Source organism: Carex rostrata, chromosome 26, assembly GCF_964058835.1.
Source record: "Carex rostrata chromosome 26, lpCarRost1.2, whole genome shotgun sequence".
Classification (NCBI taxonomy): domain Eukaryota; kingdom Viridiplantae; phylum Streptophyta; class Magnoliopsida; order Poales; family Cyperaceae; genus Carex; species Carex rostrata.
The window spans coordinates 2566787-2589831 of NC_135943.1; the positions used below are offsets into that span (position 1 = coordinate 2566787).

General features: G+C 33.5%; 3 protein-coding genes and 1 long non-coding RNA gene across 6 annotated transcripts; 2 read left to right on the forward strand and 2 right to left on the reverse strand.

Moving 5' to 3' along the window:
- The first annotated feature begins 545 nt into the window (after positions 1 to 545).
- On the forward strand, positions 546 to 14998 carry LOC144544365 (uncharacterized). 2 transcript variants are annotated; one of them, XR_013508210.1, is made up of 8 exons: positions 546 to 1583; positions 3681 to 3763; positions 4553 to 4635; positions 5478 to 5560; positions 8395 to 8445; positions 8706 to 9223; positions 10142 to 10272; positions 14867 to 14998. It is a non-coding gene; the product is annotated as an uncharacterized LOC144544365 (long non-coding RNA). The 2 variants fall into 2 exon arrangements; XR_013508209.1 differs by lacking the exons at positions 546 to 1583; positions 3681 to 3763; positions 4553 to 4635; positions 5478 to 5560 and having other exon boundaries at positions 7086 to 8445.
- Positions 10501 to 16703, reverse strand: LOC144544359 (uncharacterized). Of its 2 annotated transcripts, none has more exons than XM_078292854.1 (9): positions 16277 to 16703; positions 16119 to 16157; positions 14160 to 14218; positions 13396 to 13469; positions 12720 to 13155; positions 11797 to 12070; positions 11571 to 11675; positions 11005 to 11138; positions 10501 to 10907 (listed from the first exon to the last, which is right to left on the reverse strand). In XM_078292854.1, the coding sequence occupies exons 5-9, from the start codon at positions 13139 to 13141 to the stop codon at positions 10775 to 10777; spliced, it is 1068 nt and encodes a 355-aa protein (XP_078148980.1). In that variant the 5' UTR covers positions 13142 to 13155; positions 13396 to 13469; positions 14160 to 14218; positions 16119 to 16157; positions 16277 to 16703; the 3' UTR covers positions 10501 to 10774. The 2 variants fall into 2 exon arrangements, with proteins under 2 accessions (XP_078148980.1, XP_078148979.1); XM_078292853.1 differs by having other exon boundaries at positions 16119 to 16197.
- A 2071-nt stretch (positions 16704 to 18774) lies between these two features.
- LOC144544357 (cocosin 1-like) lies at positions 18775 to 20949 on the forward strand. Its single transcript, XM_078292851.1, has 4 exons — positions 18775 to 19340; positions 19461 to 19741; positions 19850 to 20338; positions 20438 to 20949. Exons 1-4 carry the CDS (start codon positions 19019 to 19021, stop codon positions 20825 to 20827), a joined length of 1482 nt encoding a protein of 493 aa, XP_078148977.1. The 5' UTR covers positions 18775 to 19018; the 3' UTR covers positions 20828 to 20949.
- A 1257-nt stretch (positions 20950 to 22206) lies between these two features.
- LOC144544068 (F-box/FBD/LRR-repeat protein At1g16930-like) lies at positions 22207 to 22689 on the reverse strand. The gene has a single exon (XM_078292482.1). It carries the CDS (start codon positions 22687 to 22689, stop codon positions 22207 to 22209), a length of 483 nt encoding a protein of 160 aa, XP_078148608.1.
- Between the last annotated feature and the right edge of the window lie 356 nt (positions 22690 to 23045).

A 23045-nucleotide genomic window follows, 5' to 3' on the forward strand; every position in this document is an offset into this window, starting at 1 on the left:
TTGTTGCTCTACAATATCAGGTGCGGGGTTGTTAGATTTGTTTGAGGTTCATGATTTGGATTTAAATCGTAACTTGTTTGTATGTTGAATGATTGATTGACTGCATGTTGAACTGTCACGATATAATTGAAACTAAATATCAAAGGTAAGTTTGTTGATTTGTCATTTTGGTATAGTTTATCGATTATTTGTTTTTGTTCTAATAATTGATAGAGACTATAGATATGAATTTATTGATCTCTAAATTAAATAAGATTAATTATGAACACCATAAACTTTTTTTTGAGTAAAGAATACCATAAACTTCAAACGAAATGTAAATAAAACACTAATGAATGCTTATTAGAAGTATCAAAATAAATAAATTGTTATGTTATAACTAATTGTTATAAGTATTTATCAGAATATCTCTCTTTCTCTCTCTTTATCTGATATAGACATAATTACGAAAGAAGCTGATGAGATATTGTTCAAGAAGAATAGACTGCTGGTGACTTTACTTATTGTCTTACAATATCAGGTACATGATTATTTGGTTCATCTAAGGTTCATGCTTAGGAATTAAATATTAACTCGCTTTGCATGTTGAATGATTGATTGACTATATTGTTGAACTGATGCACTATATGCATACCACAATATAACTAAAACTGGATTTCATAGGTTAGTCTGTCGACCTATCATTTGGTATAGTTTATCGATTGTTTATGTTCTAATGATTGAGTGAGACTATAATAACTGAATTTATTGACATCTAATCTAAATATAAGATTAATTATGAGCACCATAAACTTCAAAAGAAATGTAAATAAAAGACTAATTAATGCTTATTAGATAAATCAAAGTACATAAATTGTTATATTATACTTCATTGTTATAAGTATTGATCCGAATATATATAGGCATAATTATGAAATAAACTAATGAGACATTTTTAAGGAAGAATAGACTGCTAGTGACCTCACTTGTTGCTCTACAATATCATGAGCGAGGTTATTTAATTCGTTTGAGGTTCATGACTAAGACTTAAATCATAATTCGTTTTGCATGTTAATTGATTAATTGATTGCATTGTTGAACTGATGGATTATATGCATACCACAATATAATTGAAACTGAATATCAAAGGTAAGTTTGCTGACCTGTCATTTTGGTACAATTTATCCATTGTATGTTTATGTTATAATGTTGAACTGATGCATTATATACATACCACAATATAATTGAAACTGAATTTCATAGGTAGTCTGTCGGCCTATCATTTGGTATAGTTTATCGATTATTTGTTTATGTTCTAATGATTGGGTGAGACCACAGTGACTAAATTTATTGACATCTAATCTAAATATAAGATTAATTATGAACACCATAAACTTCTAAAGAAATATAAATAAAACACTAATGAATGCTTATTAGATGAAGCAAAGTACATAAATTGTTTGTTATACTTAATTGTTACAAGTATTGATCCGAATATATATATATATATTTCTGATATAGGCATAATTACAAAAGAAACTGATGAGACATTGTTAAGGAAGAATAGATTACTAGTGACCTCACTTGTTGCCCTACAATATCAGGTGCGAGGTTATTTAATTCGTCTGAGGTTCATGACTAGGAATTAAACCATAATTCGCTTTGCATGTTAACTGATTGATTGACTTTATTGTTGAGTGCGAGGTTATTTAATTCGTCTGAGGTTCATGACTAGGAATTAAACCATAATTCGCTTTGCATGTTAACTGATTGATTGACTTTATTGTTGAACTGATGCATTATATGCATACCACAATATAATTGAAACTGAATATCAAAAGTCTGCTGACCTATTATTTTGGTACAATTTATCCATTATATGTTTTTGTTATAATGTTGAACTGGTGCATTATATGCATACAACAATATAATTAAAACTGAATTTCATAGGTTAGTCTGTCGACCTATCATTTGGTATAGTTTATCAATTGTTTGTTTATGTTCTAATGATTGAGTGAGGCCACAGTGACTGAATTTATTGACATCTAATCTAAATATAAGATTAATTATGAACACCATAAACTTCAAAAGAAATATAAATAAAACACTAATGAATGCTTATTAGATGAATCAAAATATATAAATTGTTATGTTATACTTAATTGTTATAAGTATTGATCCGAATATATATATATATATATAGAGAGAGAGAGAGAGAGAGAGATGAGCTATGGTGCATTGCAATGTATGGAGGGGTTTGTGCATCGGACCATAAATCTAAAATTCAAAATCCAAATGACCGATCCAAACTGTTCATCTTGTTCTCCATATTAATATGTACTTGAAGACTAAATTTTACATTTTTCTGAATTTTTTTACTATTTATGAAGTATTTTACAAAATTGTTGATCCAACGGTGGCTTAACAAAACAGTAAAATCAGCAGCCACCATTGGATCAACAATTTTGTAAAATACTTGATAAATAGTAAAAAAATTTAGAAAAATATAAAATTTGGTCTCCAAGCACATATTAATATGGAGAACAAGATGAACGGTTTGTATCGGCCATTTGGATTTTGAATTTTAGATTTATGGTCCAATGCACAAACCCCTCGATGCATTGCAATGCATCATAGCCCATTTCTCTCTCTCTCTCTCTCTCTCTTTCTCTCTCTCTCTCTCTCTCTCTCTATATATATATATTTCTGATATATGCATAATTACGAAAGAAACTGATGAGACATTGTTAAGGAAGAATATACTGCTAGTGACTTCACTTGTTGCCCTACAATATCAGGTGCGAAGTTATTTAATTCGTTTGAGATTCATGACTAGGAATTAAACCATAATTCTCTTTGCATGTTAATTGATTGATTGACTTTATTGTTGAACTGATGCATTATATGCATACCACAATATAATTGAAACTGAATATGAAAAGTAAGTCTGCTGACCTGTCATTTTGGTACAATTTATCCATTATATGTTTCTGTTATAATGTTGAACTAGTGCATTATATGCATACCACAATATAATTGAAATTGAATTTCATAGGTTAGTCTGTCGACCTATCATTTGGTATAGTTTATCGATTGTTTGTTTATGTTCTAATGATTGAGTGAGACCACAATGACTGAATTTATTGACATCTAATTTCAATATAAGATTAATTATGAACATCATAAACTTCAAAAGAAATGTAAATAAAATACTAATGAATGCTTATTAGATGAATCAAAATACATAAATTGTTATGTTATACTTAATTGTTATAAGTATTGATCCTAATATATATATATATATAGGGTCTGTCTAAATTGCTGCTGGCAGCATTTCAGCAGAGGTGCTGCCGGGGCTATATTTAGCCGTGTGATGTCCAAACAACAAATCCAAATCGTTAGATGTTTAATCTATATTATAATATACTTGAAGACCAAATTTTACATTTTTTGAAATTTTTTTACTATATATTAAGCTGGTTTGAAAACCGCTGATTTCAGTAAATTTCTGCAGCATTGAAATCAGCGGTTTTCAAACCAGCTTAATATATAGTAAAAAAATTCCAAAAAATGTAAAATTTGGTCTCCAAGTAGATTATAATATAGATTAAACATCTAATTGTTTGGATTTGTTGTTTGGACATCACAAAATAGAAAAATGGGCGGCAGCAAATTAGCCACAGCCTATATTTCTGATATAGGCATAATTACGAAAGAAACTGATGAGACATTGTTAAGGAAGAATAGACTGCTAGTGACTTCACTTGTTGCCCTACAATATCAAGTGCGAAGTTATTTAATTCGTTTGAGGTTCATGACTAGGAATTAAACCATAATTCGTTTTGCATGTTAATTGATTAATTGACTGCATTGTTGAAATGATGCATTATATGCATACGACAATATATTTGAAACTGAATTTCATATGTTAGTCTGTCGACCTATCATTTGGTATAGTTTATCGATTGTTTGTTTATGTTCTAATGATTGAGTGAGAACACAATGAATGAATTTATTGACATCTAATTTAAATATAAGATTAATTATGAACACCATAAACTTCAAAAGAAATGTAAATAAAACACTAATGAATGCTTATTAGATGAATCAAAATACATAAATTGTTATGTTATACTTAATTGTTATAAGTATTGATCCCAATATATATATATATATAGGGTCTGTCTAAATTGCTGCTGGCAGCATTTCAGCAGAGGTGCTGCCGGGGCTATATTTAGCCGTGTGATGTCCAAACAACAAATCCAAATCGTTAGATGTTTAATCTATATTATAATATACTTGAAGACCAAATTTTACATTTTTTGAAATTTTTTTACTATATATTAAGCTGGTTTGAAAACCGCTGATTTCAGTAAATTTCTGCAGCATTGAAATCAGCGGTTTTCAAAACAGCTTAATATATAGTAAAAAAATTCCAAAAAATGTAAAATTTGGTCTCCAAGTAGATTATAATATAGATTAAACATCTAATTGTTTGGATTTGTTGTTTGGACATCACAAAATAGAAAAATGGGCGGCATCAAATTAGCCACAGCCTATATTTCTGATATAGGCATAATTACGAAAGAAACTGATGAGACATTGTTAAGGAAGAATAGACTGCTAGTGACTTCACTTGTTGCCCTACAATATCAAGTGCGAAGTTATTTAATTCGTTTGAGGTTCATGACTAGGAATTAAACAATAATTCGTTTTGCATGTTAATTGATTAATTGACTGCATTGTTGAAATGATGCATTATATGCATACCACAATATATTTGAAACTGAATTTCATATGTTAGTCTGTCGACCTATCATTTGGTATAGTTTATCGATTGTTTGTTTATGTTCTAATGATTGAGTGAGAACACAATGACTGAATTTATTGACATCTAATTTAAATATAAGATTAATTATGAACACCATAAATTTCAAAAGAAATGTAAATAAAACACTAATGATTGCTTATTAGATGAATCAAAATACATAAATTGTTATGTTATACTTAATTGTTATAAGTATTGATTCGAATATATATATATATATATATATATATAGAGTTAGGCTGGGGTGCTATGGATAGCATAGTGGCATCTATGCTACGGCTCAATATTCGAGTTTTCAAAATCCAAACGGTCGATCCGAACCGTTCATTTTATTCTCCATATTAATATCTTCTTGGAGACCAAATTTTATAATTTTCTGAATTTTTTTACTATTTATTAAGCCACTTTGAAAATCGCTAATCCAACGGTTTTACTGTTTTGTGCAGCCACCGTTGGATCAACAATTTTGTAAAATACTTAATAAATAGTAAAAAAATTCAGAAAAATGTAAAATTTGGTCTCCAAGCAGATATTAATATGGAGAATAAGATGAACGGTTCGGATCGACCATTTGGATTTTGAAAACTCGAATATTGAGCCGTAGCATAGAGGCATCTATGCTATCCATAGCACCCCAGCCTAACTCTATATATATATATTTCTGATATAGGCATAATTACGAAAGAAACTGATGAGACATTGTTAAGGAAGAATAGACTGCTAGTGACGTCACTTGTTGCCCTACAATATCAGGTACGAGGTTATTTAATTCGTTTGAGGATAATGACTATGAATTAAATCATAATTCGATTTGCATTGTTGAACTGATGCATTATATGCATACCACAATATAATTGAAACTGAATATGAAAGGTAAGTCTGCTGATCTGTCATTTTGATACAATTTATCCATTGTATGTTTCTGTTATAATGTTGAACTGATGCATTATATGCATACCACAATATAATTGAAACTGAATTTCATAGGTTAGTCTGTCGACCTATCATTTGGTATAGTTTATCGATTGTTTGTTTATGTTCTAATGATTGAGTGAGGCCACAGTGACTGAATTTATTGACATCTAATCTAAATATAAGATTAATTATGAACACCATAAACTTCAAAAGAAATATAAATAAAACACTAATGAATGCTTGTTAGATGAATCAAAGTACATAAATTGTTATGTTATACTTAATTGTTATAAGTATTGATCTGAATATATATAGAGGTTGGTTAAGATCAAAGTGGTAGTTCCTGAGCTTTGGTGCTACCAATTTTTTTTTCAATTTCTAAAGTTCAAAACGTCAATCCGAACCGTTCAAGTTGTTGTCCATATTAAATTGTGCTTTGAGACCAAATTTTATATTTTTCTGAATTTTTTTACTATTTATTAAGTCACTTTGAAATCGTTGATCCAACGGTGGCTTAACCTAAACAGTAAAATCAGAAGCCACTTTTAGATCAGCTGTTTTCAAAGTGGCTTAATAAATATTAAAAAAATTTAGAAAAATATAAAATTTGGTATCCAAGCACAATTTAATATGGAAAACAACTTGAACAGTTCGGATCGACGTTTGGAAATTTAAAATTGAAAAATGAATTGGTAGCACTAAAGCTCAAGAACTACCACTTTGATCTTAGCCAACCCCTCTCTCTCTCTCTATATATATATATAGAGAGAGAGAGAGAGAGAGATGGGCTATGGTGCATTGCAATGCATGAACCCTTTTGTGCATTGGACCATAAATCACCGATTCAAAGTCCAAACGACCAATCCGAACCGTTCATCTTGTTCTTCATATTAATATGTGCTTGGGGACCAAATTTTACATTTTTTGGAATTTGTTTACTATTTATTAAGCAATTTTGAAAGTCGTTGATCTGATGGTCCAGAAAAATTTACTGTTTTTTACTGTTCACAGCAAAACAGCAATTTTCAAAAATGCTTAATAAGTAGTAAAAAAATTCCAAAAAATATAAAATTTGGTCTCCAAGCATATATATATATATATATATATATATATATATATATATATATATAGAGATAGGCTAATATACAATCGATTGCACCACGCCTCTCGTGCAACCAAGTGGTTTTCCGATTTTTAAAGTCCAAATGATCGATTCGAACCGTTAGATGTGTTCTCCATATTAAAATCTGCTTGGAGACCAAATTTTACATTTTTTGGAATTTTTTTACTATTTATTAAGCCACTTTGAAAATCGCTGATCCAACGGTAGCTTCTGATTTTTACTGTTTGGCAAGCCACCGTTGGATCAGCGATTTTCAAAGTGGCTTAATAAATAGTAAAAAAATTCCAAAAAATTTAAAATTTGGTCTCCAAGCAGATTTTAATATGGAGAACACATCTAACGGTTCGGATCGATCATTTGGACTTTAAAAATCGGAAAACCACTTGGTTGCACGAGAGGCGTGGTGCAATCGATTGTATATTAGCCTATCTCTATATATATATATATATATATATAGATGGGCTATGGTGCATTGCAATGCATGAACCCCTTATGCATTGCACTATAATCACGGATTTAAAGTCCAAAAGACCGATCCGAACCGTTAAATGTTTAATCCATATTGAAATGTGCTTGGAGACCAAATTTTACATTTTTTGGAATTTTTTTACTATTTATTAAGCATTTTTGAAAATTGCTGTTTTGCTGTGAACAGTAAATTTTTCTGGACCATCAGATCAGCGACTTTCAAAATTGCTTAATAAATAGTAAACAAATTCCAAAAAATGTAAAATTTGGTCCCCAAGCACATATTAATATGAAGAACAAGATGAACGGTTCGGATTGGTCGTTTGGACTTTGAATCGGTGATTTATGGTCCAATGCACACCATGGCCTATGCATTGCAATGCACCATAGCCCATCTCTCTATATATATATATTTCTGATATAGGCATAATTACGAAAGAAACTGAGGAGACATTGTTAAGTAAGAATAGATTGCTAGTGACCTCACTTGTTGCCCTACATAATTCTCTAAGGATTATGACTAGGAATTAAATCATAATTCGCTTTGCATGTTAACTGATTAATTGACTTCATTGTTGAACTAATGCATTATATGCATACCACAATATAATTGAAACTGAATATCAAAGGTAAGTCTGCTGACCTGTCATTTTGGTAAATTTATTCATTGTATGTTTCTATTATAATGTTGAACTGGTGCATTATATGCATACCACGATATAATTGAAACTGAACTTCAAAGGTAAGTTTGCTGACCTGACATTTTGCACAATTTATCTATTGTCTGTTTCTGTTCTAATGATTGATTGAGGCCACAATGACTGAATTTATTGAAATATTGAACCTTATGCACATATGGTGAATGGCATCAACTGTATCCAGCACCAGTTGGGTAGAGGATATTGTAAATAAATATAGGATTGTAAAACTGTTGTACATGTATATACACTGGTCACTACCTATAAGGTGTGACAATATTGATATTCTATTGAATCACATCACTGTAAACTGAATGATTGAATTGAAGTGTCTGATTATGAATGTCTAAGCCTAATACAACAAATAAATGATATGAGTAAAGGCAGATGTGGGTTGATGATGGACGTCTGCACATGCAAGCAAGGTGTTATATGTTAGTGTTACTTGACTTAGTGGTTGTAAAGATTATGTCTTAAATGTTTTTATTTATATTTATTTGATTTTTTATTAATGTTATATTTGTTGATTGCCGATTGATTATTATTATTGAGCATTTACATTCGTCATTATAGAATGAACTATTAGTTTCTCATACGGAGATTTCATTATGAATATGGATTTCTTTCAAATCAATAATATGAGTTGAATTTCATTATTTTATTACTCACTCATTCTCCTCTTGTGGGTTTGCAGGTTTATTAGATGCTAAGACAAAGAAACACTAAAAGATTATAATTGATAGCAGACCACCTAAAGGTATGGGATTTGGGATTATTATATCTTGCTGGAAATGAGTTCATCTAATAGGTGCATCTAAATGGGTTCATCTAATGGGTTAAACATATTGTGCTGAATGAATTATGCGGTATCGAATAAGTGCATCTAAATGGGTTCACCTAATGGGTGCTACTAGATTGATTCATCTGAATAGATGCAATCACCTGGTGCGTAGTATTATAAATATATGTGCAATAGTTCATTTTATGTTATCCATTCTGCTCATACTTCTTCAGAAAATCAAGAGATACTAAGAAAGATAAAATTGGGGGTTATGTGTTTGGTGCTATCACACCAACCATGGTTGTTGTTTAATTTTTCGTGTGGATACCGGTAGACATGTGACTGATGTTATTGTTATGTTCATTTGACATGAGAACGAAGAAGGTCATTACTTCTACAACTATATGAAGATCTTCGCTGCGCATTTAGTGGTAAATTTTATCTTGGATTAAGTTTCGGGTAGTAATCAATTGACCAAACTGAATTGAAATTGTTGCACCTATAATCTACTTGAATTCCCTGTAGTGATATTAGAGTCGCTTATGTTAATGTGATAAACGTCTGAATTGAATCAATCAAATTGATATGGTATACGAACGGTGTGATGAATTTATATTGGATTATGGAAAATGAATCAATGGGAACCGCCATGGGGGGGGGGGGGGGGGGGGGGGGGGGGAGGGGGGGGGGCTCTGCCCTACTTGGACCTCCTAGATTCGTAACGCCTTATACATGAGTTCATTGTTTAGAATTGGATTCTATGTCTAACTTTTTTTTGCAGTTACATATTATGTTAATAGTATGACCCAATTGCCTTGTGTTTTTTTTTAATGAATGCATGGATGATGTGCATAATTGCATTCTATGGTGCCTCGTGAATTAATTTATTTTAATAATTAAAAGTGACTTGCATATTGCTTATATGTATCATTTATGCGGTCTGCGAGCCGTTATTCTTAGGACTTGAATGTAATTTATTTATTGCAATTGGAGTGGTAGTTTGGTTAGAATTAAAGAAGATTACATGAAGGATGGATGACGACTATTGTCAAGTGAAGACCATCGTGCAATGGGTCATACTATTTCACTTATGCTTCGGGCTCGTGTTATTAATTTGATTGTTTATATTATTGCATGTTCTTAAAATAAACACTAAATCTCTTAAGAAAAATCAAGTAATTTTCATGTCTTTCTAAATATCCCTTACATATCAAGGATTCGATCACTAATTAATGGACTTACCCAAAAGAATGCATCATTACTCATTAGTCATCTTAATGAACTAGGATATAAATGTTAAACACTTATACATAGAGGATTGGTTTGACTTAACAAATTTATCAAAATAGTTTTGGGTCTTGAGGCATAAAGATTGAGGAGCTGGGATATGAGAAGTCACCTCAACAACCAAGAATTATATTAGATGTAATTAGAAAATTACTGCTCCTACTTGTCGAAGATCTTCGCTGCGAGTCTAATGGTAAAATTCTATCCTGGATTTAATTTTACACTTGAATTTTGTTTCTGGTAGTAATCAATTGACTGATTGAAATTGTTGCATCGATAATCTACTCGAATTATTGACAGATTAAAATTGTTGCATCGATGAGATGTAGAGAGTGTCTCTAACATCATCCACTATAAAATATCAAAATTTTCTTGTGCATAATTTGAAAATATTGCAAGTGTAAATTAGTGAAATTGGCAATGCATACAAAATATCCATACTTTACGTGACTTGTTGGGATTATACACGGTAGGTTATTATGCCCCCGGTATCCGGAGTGTGACAAAAACAATCAATACTAAATTTTCTACTTAAAATTTTATAATATACAACCAAACTAATTCATTCTTTTCATAAATAGAAAACTTGAAATGACTACCGACTATTAAATTTAGCTTACCAAATGCATGTAACTTGGAATTCGTTTAATATAAGGTAGACACAGTCCATCTACATAGTAGCGTACTACATATGTTTAATTCTTTTTGTACGAAAACCATGTGGCATGTGTTTCTTGAGGCTCGGTGCATGGACGGTTGAACAATAAATTCACAATTGCTCTGTCTATTTCATTAGTCTCCTTCTCCTCTGTCTCTATTTTGTATAGCCTGAAGTTAGCAATACATAATTAAATTAAAGACCAATGGCACACCAGTACTGAGAATCAATGAGAAATTGTTACAAAAAAAATAATGCTTTTGATACCTCGAACTAGTACTGAAGGATGGCTCAAAATGATTTTCAAGTGATTCATTCTTGCTTTCATCAAGTAGCAACCTTGAGTCATTAGCCAGCCTGTAGCAAGCATCTCTAAAACAAATCCGTGTCCTTCCATTTATCTAGAAAAAACCCAAAAAAAAGAAAAAAATATTTCAATTACTCATGTTTCTGATGGGTACCTGTTAGGCCTTCATTATTAAAAAATGAATGCAATCTCAGATTCCGGTAATGCACTGGTAAAAGACCATACTGGATCCAGGTCTATCAGTACCAAACCGAACAGTTACAGTAAAACCTGCCAGTGATTGAACATGATAACAGAGTCATTTGGTTTATACCAGATTCAAATTGATTTATGGCCTTGGGTAATTCGAGTTTGGTAATCTTGAGTTGTTCAGTTTGGCGCATTTCCATTATGCAGGCAGTCGATCTTGGGAAATTTGGTTCATAATCCAGTTTATTTCTAGAAAATTAACTCAGGTTTGGTCAAATTTGGATCGGTTCTGACAGGTAAAGTAACATATATTTTACTAGGTCAGGATACAACTTACCCTCGATAATATAGACTCAAGCTTGCGGAGAGCTGTTGCTTCAAAAATCTTTGATTTTTCCATGTCAGCAACTAATATGCTGCTCTGTGTGATGCTTCCTCTGGGCTTCATAAATAAAAAGAAACAAAATCCTCTTGGAGACAATTTAGAGAATAATTAAGTGACTTGCACTAGACAAATCAACATATTATTTAAAAATAGAAAACCATCTTAAATAAACTCTTACATTTACCAAGGTTGAGGAATCTAATGCCATAGACGCTTGTGACATCATTGAAGAATTTATTGGTAGGTCACCTGGAAGTTGGGAAATGCTCAAAGCATCCAGACCATTTTTAGCCTCTGTCCCAATTTGACAAAAGATGTTGTTTATAGGATCATTAAGCAATTTTGTCAATATATCATCTAAAGGCTCTGTCTTGTTGCATGGATCTAAAACCTGTTGAGATGGTTCGACTGTATGTAGCATAGCTCTTATGTCTTCATCTGATAGCGAATCCCTATAATAAGTCATTATATTCATTCAATTAAAAAATGTATCTTGTGGGAAACCAATCAAATGCTGCAATTTTGACGGACATCAAGTTTTACCAAGAGGTCTTACACTAATTTAACCTTATTTTAGCTATAATACCTTGATTACATTTGTCACCACCAAGCCTTCTTAAAAATCCAATAACCTATACTAGTAAAAATTGTTTAAAACTTAATACACTATCTCTGTGGATTGACACAATTAATACTACACGATAGGATCATACACTTGTGATTTGAACGTAAATTGAAATTAGAATTTAAAAATATTTAAAAGTAGTAGTTTCATTTGGACTCATCAAACACCCACTCAGTTTGAACTGGTAATCCATTTAGCAATTATGTTAAGCATGTCGCTAAACTTCTACTTATCGACTATTTTTGAATTTTTCATCAGGATAAAGATCCAATAAAACTGCTAAGTTTGAAAATGTCGACCAATCAGATTTCCCCAACCTGACCCAACCCAATTACTAGATCCACTTATAAATGTAGAATGCAGATCAAGGTTAAATTTCTTCTAACAAACCCATTGTCACCTTTAATTTGTACAATTGTACCTAAGAGCAATAACTGCCACTGGTAATTTCTATAAACACAAGTTCATGCACTAACATGAAATTCTCATCGAGTTGATCCAATCCGAGCAACCTACAATCTGGCACATCTTGAATGTGCTCCTCGAGGCAGAGAGAATCTGGGTCTTCACAACCTGACCCATTATCCAGCTGACACAAGCCCTTTTCCAGAGTATCCAATTTTGCGCCATCAAAGGTAAGGTCCTCTGACAAAGTCGGTACAGGATTGTAAGACGTGTCCATCAATGTCCAGTTGTCAAAGCTGGGATCCTCCAATGCAGTTGGTATGAAATTGTAAGACGAAAATGGGTCGAAGCTGGTTGATGTGGTGCCATTCCATTGGTTCAAGTTGCATGCCGTTAGTGGCTGTGCTGTGTCGAAACTTAGATTTACCAATGCGCCAGGATTGCTTGGGAACCTATAATTGCTTTCGATCTCTTTTTGGAGATTCCACTCCATTTTTCAATCTGAAACTAAGAAAAAAAAAAAGCAAGAAATTTGTTGGAAACTGGTATGTTTGCTTCAGCTAAGCATAGCAAGTATTGGAAGAACCGATTTATAAACAGCAGAGCTTAGAGAAAGAGCTTACTAGTAAATACGATTGATGGGTAAGTCGCAACTTAATTGATTTCTTTGGTTAACTTAAACAATTTATGATGCAACTTAATTGACAAAAAAATAATAAGAGCACATAATTAAAGACAATAATATACCTCTTTGAAGCTTGACACAGACGGATAGACAGTAAGAGAAGCAATCAGAAGCTGAAACTCTGCTATTAACCAACCTTGTATTAGACAGGAAAAAAAAGTAAAAGAGTAGTTTAGTTGTAAGGTTTCAATTTTTTCTGACAAAAGCGTAAATGCAAAATGTAGTTTCAAGATTCAATTTTTTTTTTACTTTACAAAAGACAAATGTTAAATGCTACAAATAAAAAAGATGAAAGGGGAAAAAGATTTAACTTTTTTATCAGTAATGTGTAAAATATAATTATGACGCAATTCCATCAAAATACAGAAAAATAAGGCACTGTATATTACATTTGCATATCCTTTTTTTAACTAATTAGAAGCTGATCTTGAATAATGTTTATAAGAAATTTTGAGAAATTGTCTGATGAAGTGTGAAGTTAGAAAAATATGTTTATTTCTTCTTAGGGGTTCTAGCATCTGACTGGTACAATACATTCTCATGCTGACTGGTATGAGATTAACCAGAAACAATATAACAAGGAAGCTTTGAGGTTCTTAGCATTTAATTAGACCATATTGCAGCTCATGATGAAACGCTGACCTCCTGTCATACAATTTACTGGAGCTCAATCTAATGTAATCAAGAAGTTACTGAAACCCTAAATCCTAAATTAGCAAGTAGATGGAAAAGAGAAGAGATAAAAAACAGTGTCTGAGCAACAAAATCAATAAAGTATTAAACCCAGCCGTAAAAGAGAGCAAAAGACTAAAAGATGATATCATACCTTGACTAATTAGTTGAATGCACCAAGTCAGAAAAGCGGTTTCCTTGGCAGCAAATGACCTTTGACAGAAATTGGAAGAACTTAAGATTAGGTCAGAGATTGCTTAGTCAGAAATCATGTGTGGCCTTGAAACAACAATGTTTTGAGGTTTTCAGTTTGTGTGATAAGTTGGGATTATGGAAGTGCCAAGTTGAAAAGGAGCGTTCTTGTCCCAAGATTTTAAGACTAACTTATCGCAGGGGGCTGGAGGGTTGCAAGGTTCTCACGGTTTAGTTCAGAGCAGAAAAAATAGTCGAACAGAAAAGAGGAACAAACCTCGCCTGGAAGATGAAGATTGTGTGAGAAGATACTTCACAAATGATAAAATTATTTCTTAAGAGCCAAACCCAAATATTTTAGTAATTGGCATGGATTCCATACTCTAACAGAATGACCAGATCAGAAGAAAGTGACATTTTAGTCTAATTACAAATTAGGCTTACATGGTGATTTCAATATCATGTGTATGAATCAAACATAACAACAAAAAAAAATACATAATTTTGTAGGGAAAATTCTAGTATGCCCATACAAACTTTTGAAATAGCCAATATCCCCATCAAAACAACATAATATTCAAAATCCCCATACAAACTTCATGTTATTTCTTATATCCCCTTTTATCTATTTATTTTTTTATTTAATAATTTTAAATATCAAATTTACAGGTATACCCTTCTCTCTATTAAGGAGGAGGTGTCCAGTGCTCTCCCCAGTTAATTTTTCCTTGTCCTCCCCCCCTCTCAATCACCCATGTCTATTCTCGCCATGGCTCTCTCTTCCTTCTCTCTTATAAGTAAAAAATCTTTTGTCCTACCTCTTCTCCATCGACTACTTTAAACATTTCCATTTCTTCATTGAACGACAACTTTATTAAGAACAGACAGAGAGAGAGAATGAATAGGTTTGCTTGGATCAAAATTTTGACTTGAAGACATCGCTCATTTGTTTCTTTTCAACAACAATAATGAAGTGACTACATTTTGCTGCTCCCCTCCATTTGAATCCAATGGAGAAGGATTGTGATGGTGAAGCAGTAGGTTTTCAAGAAAAGAGTTAGATAACAAGATATGTCTCTGTATTTTTTTTTTTTTCAAAATTGCCAGTTAATGAAGATTTTTTATTTTTAAGGTTTAATGAAGAATTATTTACACAAAAAACATTTCGTCTACTGCATCGAGAAAAACTTGTAATGCGTGCCTGCTTCAGCTGCCAACATTTTTCAGTTTAGTGCCTCGACCCTTGATGATAATCAGAGAGGAGATTCCTATCCATCGATTGCTACTCCCCTTCTTTAAAAGTCTATTATCCCTGGAACCAAAAAGAAAAGACATCCGGCCTCCCTTAATTAATTCTCTTTATATGTGTGTATGTGTGTGTTTCCCATCGTCACAGTCAAGAATTTTTGAAGAGTAGAATAAGAACAAGGAAAGTGTTAATTTGGACTGATTTAGCAATTGAATGCACAAGAAAGGGTTAATTTGGACTAACGAAGGTGAAGTGAGGAATCTTGCCAAACAGATTGTAAACGAAGCGAACTCAAAAGGGAAACGCACCAAAGCCATATAAAGGGTATATTTGTCATTGTAATATTTAAAATAATTAAACAAAAAGTAAAATAGATAAAAGGGTAAATAAGAAATAATATCAAGTTTTTATGGGCATATTGGCTATTATTCTGTTTTGATGGGTACACCAGAAATTTTCCCTTTTGTAGGGAAAATTCTAGTATGCCCATACAAACTTTTGAAATAGCCAATATCCCCATCAAAACAACATAATATTCAAACCAACAATATATGACATGTGTTGGAGTTTTACACTGCATGACCATGTCGGACAGCTACTGTTACAATTTTATTTTATTTATTTATTCTTAATTAAAACTGCAATTATATAATAGAGAGTTGAAGAACATACCTGGAATCAATCACTTGCACAAACAATTTCTTCAAAATCCTAAACAATAAAATTGAAGCATAATTAAAAACCCTGAACCCTATAATCGAACAAAGCTGCAATCAATTAATATTCAGTGGTATATGTAAAGAAGGGATATCTACAGTTTGATATCTTACCTTAAGAGAAATGCAACTGTGAACGATCAGGAAAGGGGTAATCGTGCCAAAGAAGTGGGTTTTTTTGGTTGTGCGAACTGTAGAGAAGAGAGAGCGATGGAGGCTAATCGCACCAAAGAAGTTGTTTTTTTTTTCACGATGGAGAGCAGAGACCGACGGAGGCTAAACCCGATGAAGTTGTTTTTTTTTTGTCGGACGGACGAAGTCTTCTGTCGCGATGAAGAGCAGAAATCGTAGGAGAAAGCCGACAATTTTGGTGGTGACGGAGAAGGAGAGAGAGATTTGGGAAGAGTACAGTAATTTGGAGATTTTTGGAGAAGCTGCGCAAGGAGCAAGGAGCAAGGAGGATAGAAGGATCTGGAAGGAGAGAGGGAAGAAGAGTTTTGTAGAGAGAAAGTTGATCCGGGTCGCCACTTGTCGAGGGGAGCTATACCTTTAGTTGCTCGCCACCTGTTGAGGGAAGAGAAGAGTGCCACTTGTTGCTCGCCAAAGCTAGGGGAGCATTTCTGAATATTAATTGTAGTTGGATAAAACCCAACAGATCATTGGGATATTTTCCAATACGACAGCTTTGTACAGATCATTGGGGTATTTTTTTATGAGGCCTGGCCACACTGCATTGACATTTGGAATAAAGAATATTTTAATTCAACAATATGGTTAAGGCCTTAATAAGAGGGTAAACATATTACAGCGTAGTTTTGACTTTATGCATCCAATGAAAACTGTCACACTAAGATAAATCTCGTGCGACTCTTTTTCTGATTTGGTGTTGATTATATTGTTTACTATAAGTTATATAAGATGATTAACATGGGCATCCTTCTATTTCGATTTTTTAATGATTTCTATCTACAGAAGCAATGAAATAGGGAAAATGTGTATTGACATTCTTTTAATTATTTGCGATTGGATAAACAACTGTGATGCTATGGTACTATGTCTAGTGCAGATTCGTCCGTACTATATATCAATATTTTTTTTTAAAAGTCTAAATAGTTAATCTAAAGCATTCAACTAGATTTTCATATGAAAATGAAGTTGAACTTGAAGACTAAATTTTAAATTCTATAATTTTTTTTCTATTTTTTATAGGTAAAAAATCACTATTTTTGAATGGTCTATAATTTTTAGATCAATTGATTTTCTACCTATCTAAAAAAGTAGAAAAAAATATAAAAAAATATATAAATTTTGATCTACAAGTACATTTTATATGAAGATAATGTTAAATGGTTTAGATCGATTGTTTGAATTTTAAAAATGAAAATATTGATTCATAAACGGATCATTATGCACTAATACCGAAGATTGACGGTGTTTGCTAAGTATACATAGTGTCATAGCCTCGTTTGTAATCATCATAATATTTGACAACTAATACCGAAGATTCAAACATGACTTGGTTGTTGCATCAACAGAAAAGTCCAATTATTTTGTTATATGATCAGTTAAAATTAAAAGTTTGGCATATTAAATGTGTAAATAAAATTTAAAGTTTGTCAAAAGAAGGATACTGAGTTCGAAACATGATCGAATTAATAGAAAAAATTATAAAAATATGCTGAAATCCAGAAAAAAAAATTATGTCATAGTGACAAATCAAGGTCCTGAAAGAAACAATTAGGATACAAGAATTCTCTTCCTTCATCGGAAATCCAATCATTTCTTTTAATGAAAATTTGTGATTTCTTTTAAATTGATAAAAAATATTAATTGTTCGAAGGACATTAAAAAAAAAATATGGCAAGCGGTACTTAGTAAATATAATTAAATGGCATGAAAAAATAATTTATTGAACCATACGTAAAAATCATTTTTTATTAGACTAGTTTTATCAGAATGAGACGCATGGTAGTTGGAATATTTGTATAGAGGTCTGCTAATAATTAATTGTCCAAGAAAATACTTGTCCAACAGTGCATTTTATATAAAATTAAGTATGAATTATATAAAAACTATTTTAATAAAATATGAATTTTATAAAAATTTAAGTTCATACATATTTGATTATTTATTTTAACTTGTTGTGCACTAACATGATGATTTTATTTTACTGATAAAGCAAAATTACTGCGTGAGTTAAACCTTTTGTTTAATGAGTAAAACATATTTCCTATTTCTTCAAGCTTCGACCATGTACTAAAAAAAAAAAAAAAAAAAAAAAAAAAAGGATAGAAGCGAAGAAAACCCGAATTCATATTGCCTAAGGTAACTCAAATTTTGGGCTTGGGTCTAGGCTCGGTTTTTAGGTGTGAGTCACTAGAAGAACTGATGTTGGATGTGCCTTACCCAGGAATTGAGCCTATACCAGCTCTCAGGCCCAAGTCGATAAATGGGCCCCTAAAAGCCTGTAAAAATAGTGAGATTAAAATTTGCTCATTCTTTTGGATTTGGTAAAGCCCGTTAAAACAACTTTACACATTACGACTCGTTTACAGTTAATTCCGTCTTGAACAGTTGAACTCTTGATTTTCCTTATAAATTATATCCCGAATGATAACTTCCAATCCGGTTAGGTAGGAAATGAACAAATTAAAAATGTTGTGTTGCCAAAACAGGGTTCTAGGCCTCATGTAGTAAAACCCTTCTGTTGAGGTTTTTTGTTTCTATCCTTACCAACCATCGTATATCCATCCAATTTTAAGTGCCTTTTTGTTCCTATAAATACCCTATTAACCCTCACTTCCTACTCCCATCCCAGAATTAAGTGTAGTAGTTACATAGAAATCAAATACAGATATGGCAGCTCCCTCTTTCATTTGCCTTTCCTTATGTCTGTTAGTACTGTGCCAAGGTTCTCTTGCACAGTTCAGCTTTGGTGGCCAGAGCGCATGGTCTAGTCAGCGTAGTTCTGCAGAACCAAGATGTCGATTTGACAGGCTCGATGCGCTCAACCCATCTCGACGCATGCAGTTTGAAGCAGGTGTTACTGAATACTATGAATGGGATAATGAGATGATGCGGTGCGCAGGTGTGGCTGCCAACCGCCATATTCTCGAGCCGAGGGGCCTACTTTTGCCTCATTACAACAATGCACCATCCCTTATGTACATAGTCCAAGGTAATATTTAGCTTATTATATTGATAATTACATTTGTAACTTCACTTTGTTATCTTTTTGTAAAAGAAAATAATTTTGTAAGAAAATTCTAAGTTTCTAACGGTGTTGATTTGGGTATAGGACGAGGTGTCATGGGAACAGTATTTCCAGGCTGTCCTGAGACTTTCCAATCCTTCCAACAACAGTCAGAACCAGAGCAATACATGATGGAAAGTGAAACCCAAAGGCAAAAAATGATGCGAGACGAACACCAGAAGGTGCACAGATTTAGAGAGGGAGATGTCATCGCATTACCAGCTGGTGTCACCTATTGGTGCTACAACGATGGCGATGTGCAGATGGTATCAGTACAAGTTTATGACGCAAGTAATGCCGCCAACCAGCTCGAACATAGAGAAAGAGTACGTCGCAATTTCATTTTAGGAAACTGGAAACACTCTATTACTAATTTCATTTTAAAAGTACGTCGCAATTCCATAATTTACTAATGTCTTAACATTAAAAACCAGAGGTTTTTCCTAGCTGGAAGGCATGAGAGCCCTCGTACAGGGATGTACGAATCCGAACAACAGCCTATTGGAATGAGGCAGCCCATGGGCAACAATATTTTCGATGGATTCGACACTCCAATGCTAGCTGAGGCTCTTGGTGTGAACCCAGAATTAGCAAGGAGACTCCAAAGCCATAACGATCCTAGAGGTGAGATGGTGTTTGTAAAAGAGGGACTTAAGATGCTGATGCCCACAAGAACAACTCAAGAGATGCAGCAGCAAAAATTCGAGGAGAGCATGCAAGAACCGAGTATGCAAAGACAATACAACATGACCAACGGCTTGGATGAGGCCTTCTGCACAATGAAGATAAGAAGCAACATAGATATGCCGTCCCGTGCTGACTATTTCAATCAAAGAGGCAGTAGGGTTGCAATACTCAACAGCCAGAAGCTTCCTATTATGAACATTGTGCAAATGAGTGCCGTAAGAGTTGTGCTCCAAAGGGTAATGACAAACCTTTAAAAACTAAATTTTCAAATAGGATACAAAGATTACTAATTCATCGCATTTACTCATGTTCTTAATTTAAAATTGTTTTTGCAGAATACCATGATTACACCATACTGGCAAATGAATTGCCACAGCATGATGTATGTAACCGGTGGACAAGGACGGGTCCAAGTAGTTAACCATCGTGGAAAGACTGTATTTGACGGTCTGGTTAAACAGGGCCAGATATTACTCATTCCTCAGAACTATGCTGTTTTAAAGAAAGCTGAGCACGAAATGTTCCAATGGGTATCTTTTAATACCAACCAGAATGCTATGATAAGTCAAATGGTTGGAAAGAACTCGATATTCCGAGGCATGCCGCTGCAAGTCCTGATGAACTCTTACCGTCTCTCCATGGAGCAAGCTAGGAGGCTCAAGTTTAGCAGACGAAATGAGATGACTATCCTTACCCCTATGTATCAAATGAAATCTGTTGAGTGATGAATTAGGAGAGTTAGCAGCATAAAAAATTCCACTGATAGGCTTTATTCAGTGGTGATTGTGGCATTATGATTTGAATAAATGTAAGAGCGTCGTTGTAGACCTTTAATAAAAAATAAAATTTTATTACTATATCTGCCTTTATTTTATTAAAACAATCTTTTTATGCCTTGTTATTAAAAATAGTAACTAGATCGTCATTTATAAGAGTTGTCTGGCTCAGTACAAATGAAACAGGCATTCGATCATGTTGGATCAAGTTTAGAAAAAATTGCAGAGAGGCTAAATGGGGGTAAAGATTTTAACAGAGTAGTTTTGGCTTCATGCAGTGCACGGACTATAAAATAAAAGAACATTGCATATGATTTGTGCGCTGCATAGAATGAAAACTACTCTGTTAATATATTTACCCTCTTATTAAGGCCTTAATTGTTGAATTAAAATATTCTTTATTCCAAATGTCTATGCAGTGTGGACAGGTGTCATCCTTCCAAAAAATGGTCATCCCCAATTTATGCCTTTGTTTATCATCCCCACCCCGCCCCCCACCCCCACACGCACACACACGGGGTTTGGTTCCTGCATATGAAGTGCTCCCAATTGGAAAAATAACCATGATATTTTCAAGTGGGTCTCATCATATTGTCCTGAAAGAGAAGTTTTGTCCTAAAAGAAAATTTATACTAAGATCAGGAATTATGTCGAATTACCGTATAATACAATGTCAACTTCTCCAAATTGGGAGTGCGCTTGAGAAATCCTGCAATTGGATAAAACGTATCGTCGGTCCAACAGTACAAGCTTCTCAGGTTTTCAAAGAAGGGGCAGTTAAGTATCTCCTTTTGGAAGAAAGCCTACACGAACAGGAACAAATAAGAACCTTACAACTGGTTCTATCAATTCGCATTGCAAAATTTTTAGTTTTTGCAACTTGATCAATATATGAAACTAGACATTAAACAAGATAAGTAAGATTGGATAGTGAAAAAAAATATGAACAGAAGTCACCTGCACCGCCTCTCCATGCAATTCAAGCTGTCTAACATTTGAAAGGGCTCCGAGCACATCGACATTATCCCAGGGATCGCCCCAGAGATAATCATGTTTATCCAAGAAACCTTGAAATTAGATCTTTGCTGTGACCAAGGATGCCATATCCTTGAATGTAAATCCACCTAACAAAGCCCCGTACAATTCTAAAGACAAAAGATTGGGGGTGTGAATGCAAATCATGTCACTGTGGTCACATGATCCGATTAATAAGCGCTTGAGCACATCAGAAGGAATCACAGAGAACTCCAATTTGCAGAATTCCAGGCTCAACTCCTCCAGCAATGCACAACCAGACATTAATTTAACCATGAAATCATCATCCAGTGTTACCACGCATTAATAACTAACCGCCTGAGGCGAGAAAGGCTTATCGACTTGGGCCTGAGAGCTGGTATAGGCTCAATTCCTGGGTAAGGCACATCCAACATCAGTTCTTCTAGTGACTCGCACCTAAAAACCGAGACTGGCAGTGCCACGGGAAGAATGCTTGACACCACAGAGAGAGATCTAGGCCGCAATGCCAGCACATGAAGTAACCATGGTTTCAAAATTTTCGGCCCGGCATTGCATGAGATTTTGAAAGAATCAATGTGTGAGTACTCTCTGAGGCAAAACAAACGATTAACAAAGTGCTCAAATTTAGATTCATTGCCTTTTGAGTCCAATACCAGAGAGGGGAGAGAAGCCCAGAGGTTGACCCAGCGCTTGGCCAATACACAGGTCCTGACAGCTTCTCTTGTGCTCAGAAAAGAGAGGATGTGATGAAGAATGGGATCTGGTAGGTTGTTTAATCGGTCTATCTTGTTCATGGCTGTTATATGTGTTGTTAGTATTTGGTGATCTTCCTCTTATATATGAAATCGGGGGCGGTCCAATAGATGTCATGTCAGAGCCGTCCAATTTGCATCAAGATTCGCACAGACAATATTAAGATTTGTGCAGCACGGATCTTGATACGGATCAGACGGCATGATCCCACCAGACCGCCCCTTACTCCCTTTTATATATTATATGCGTTTATACTATATATACAGAGAGAGAGAGGGGGGCTACCGTTGGATCAACAATTTGGTAAAATACTTAATAAATAGTCAAAAAATTCAGAAAAATATAAAATTTGGTCTCCAAGCACATATTAATATGGAGAACAAGATGAACGGTTCAG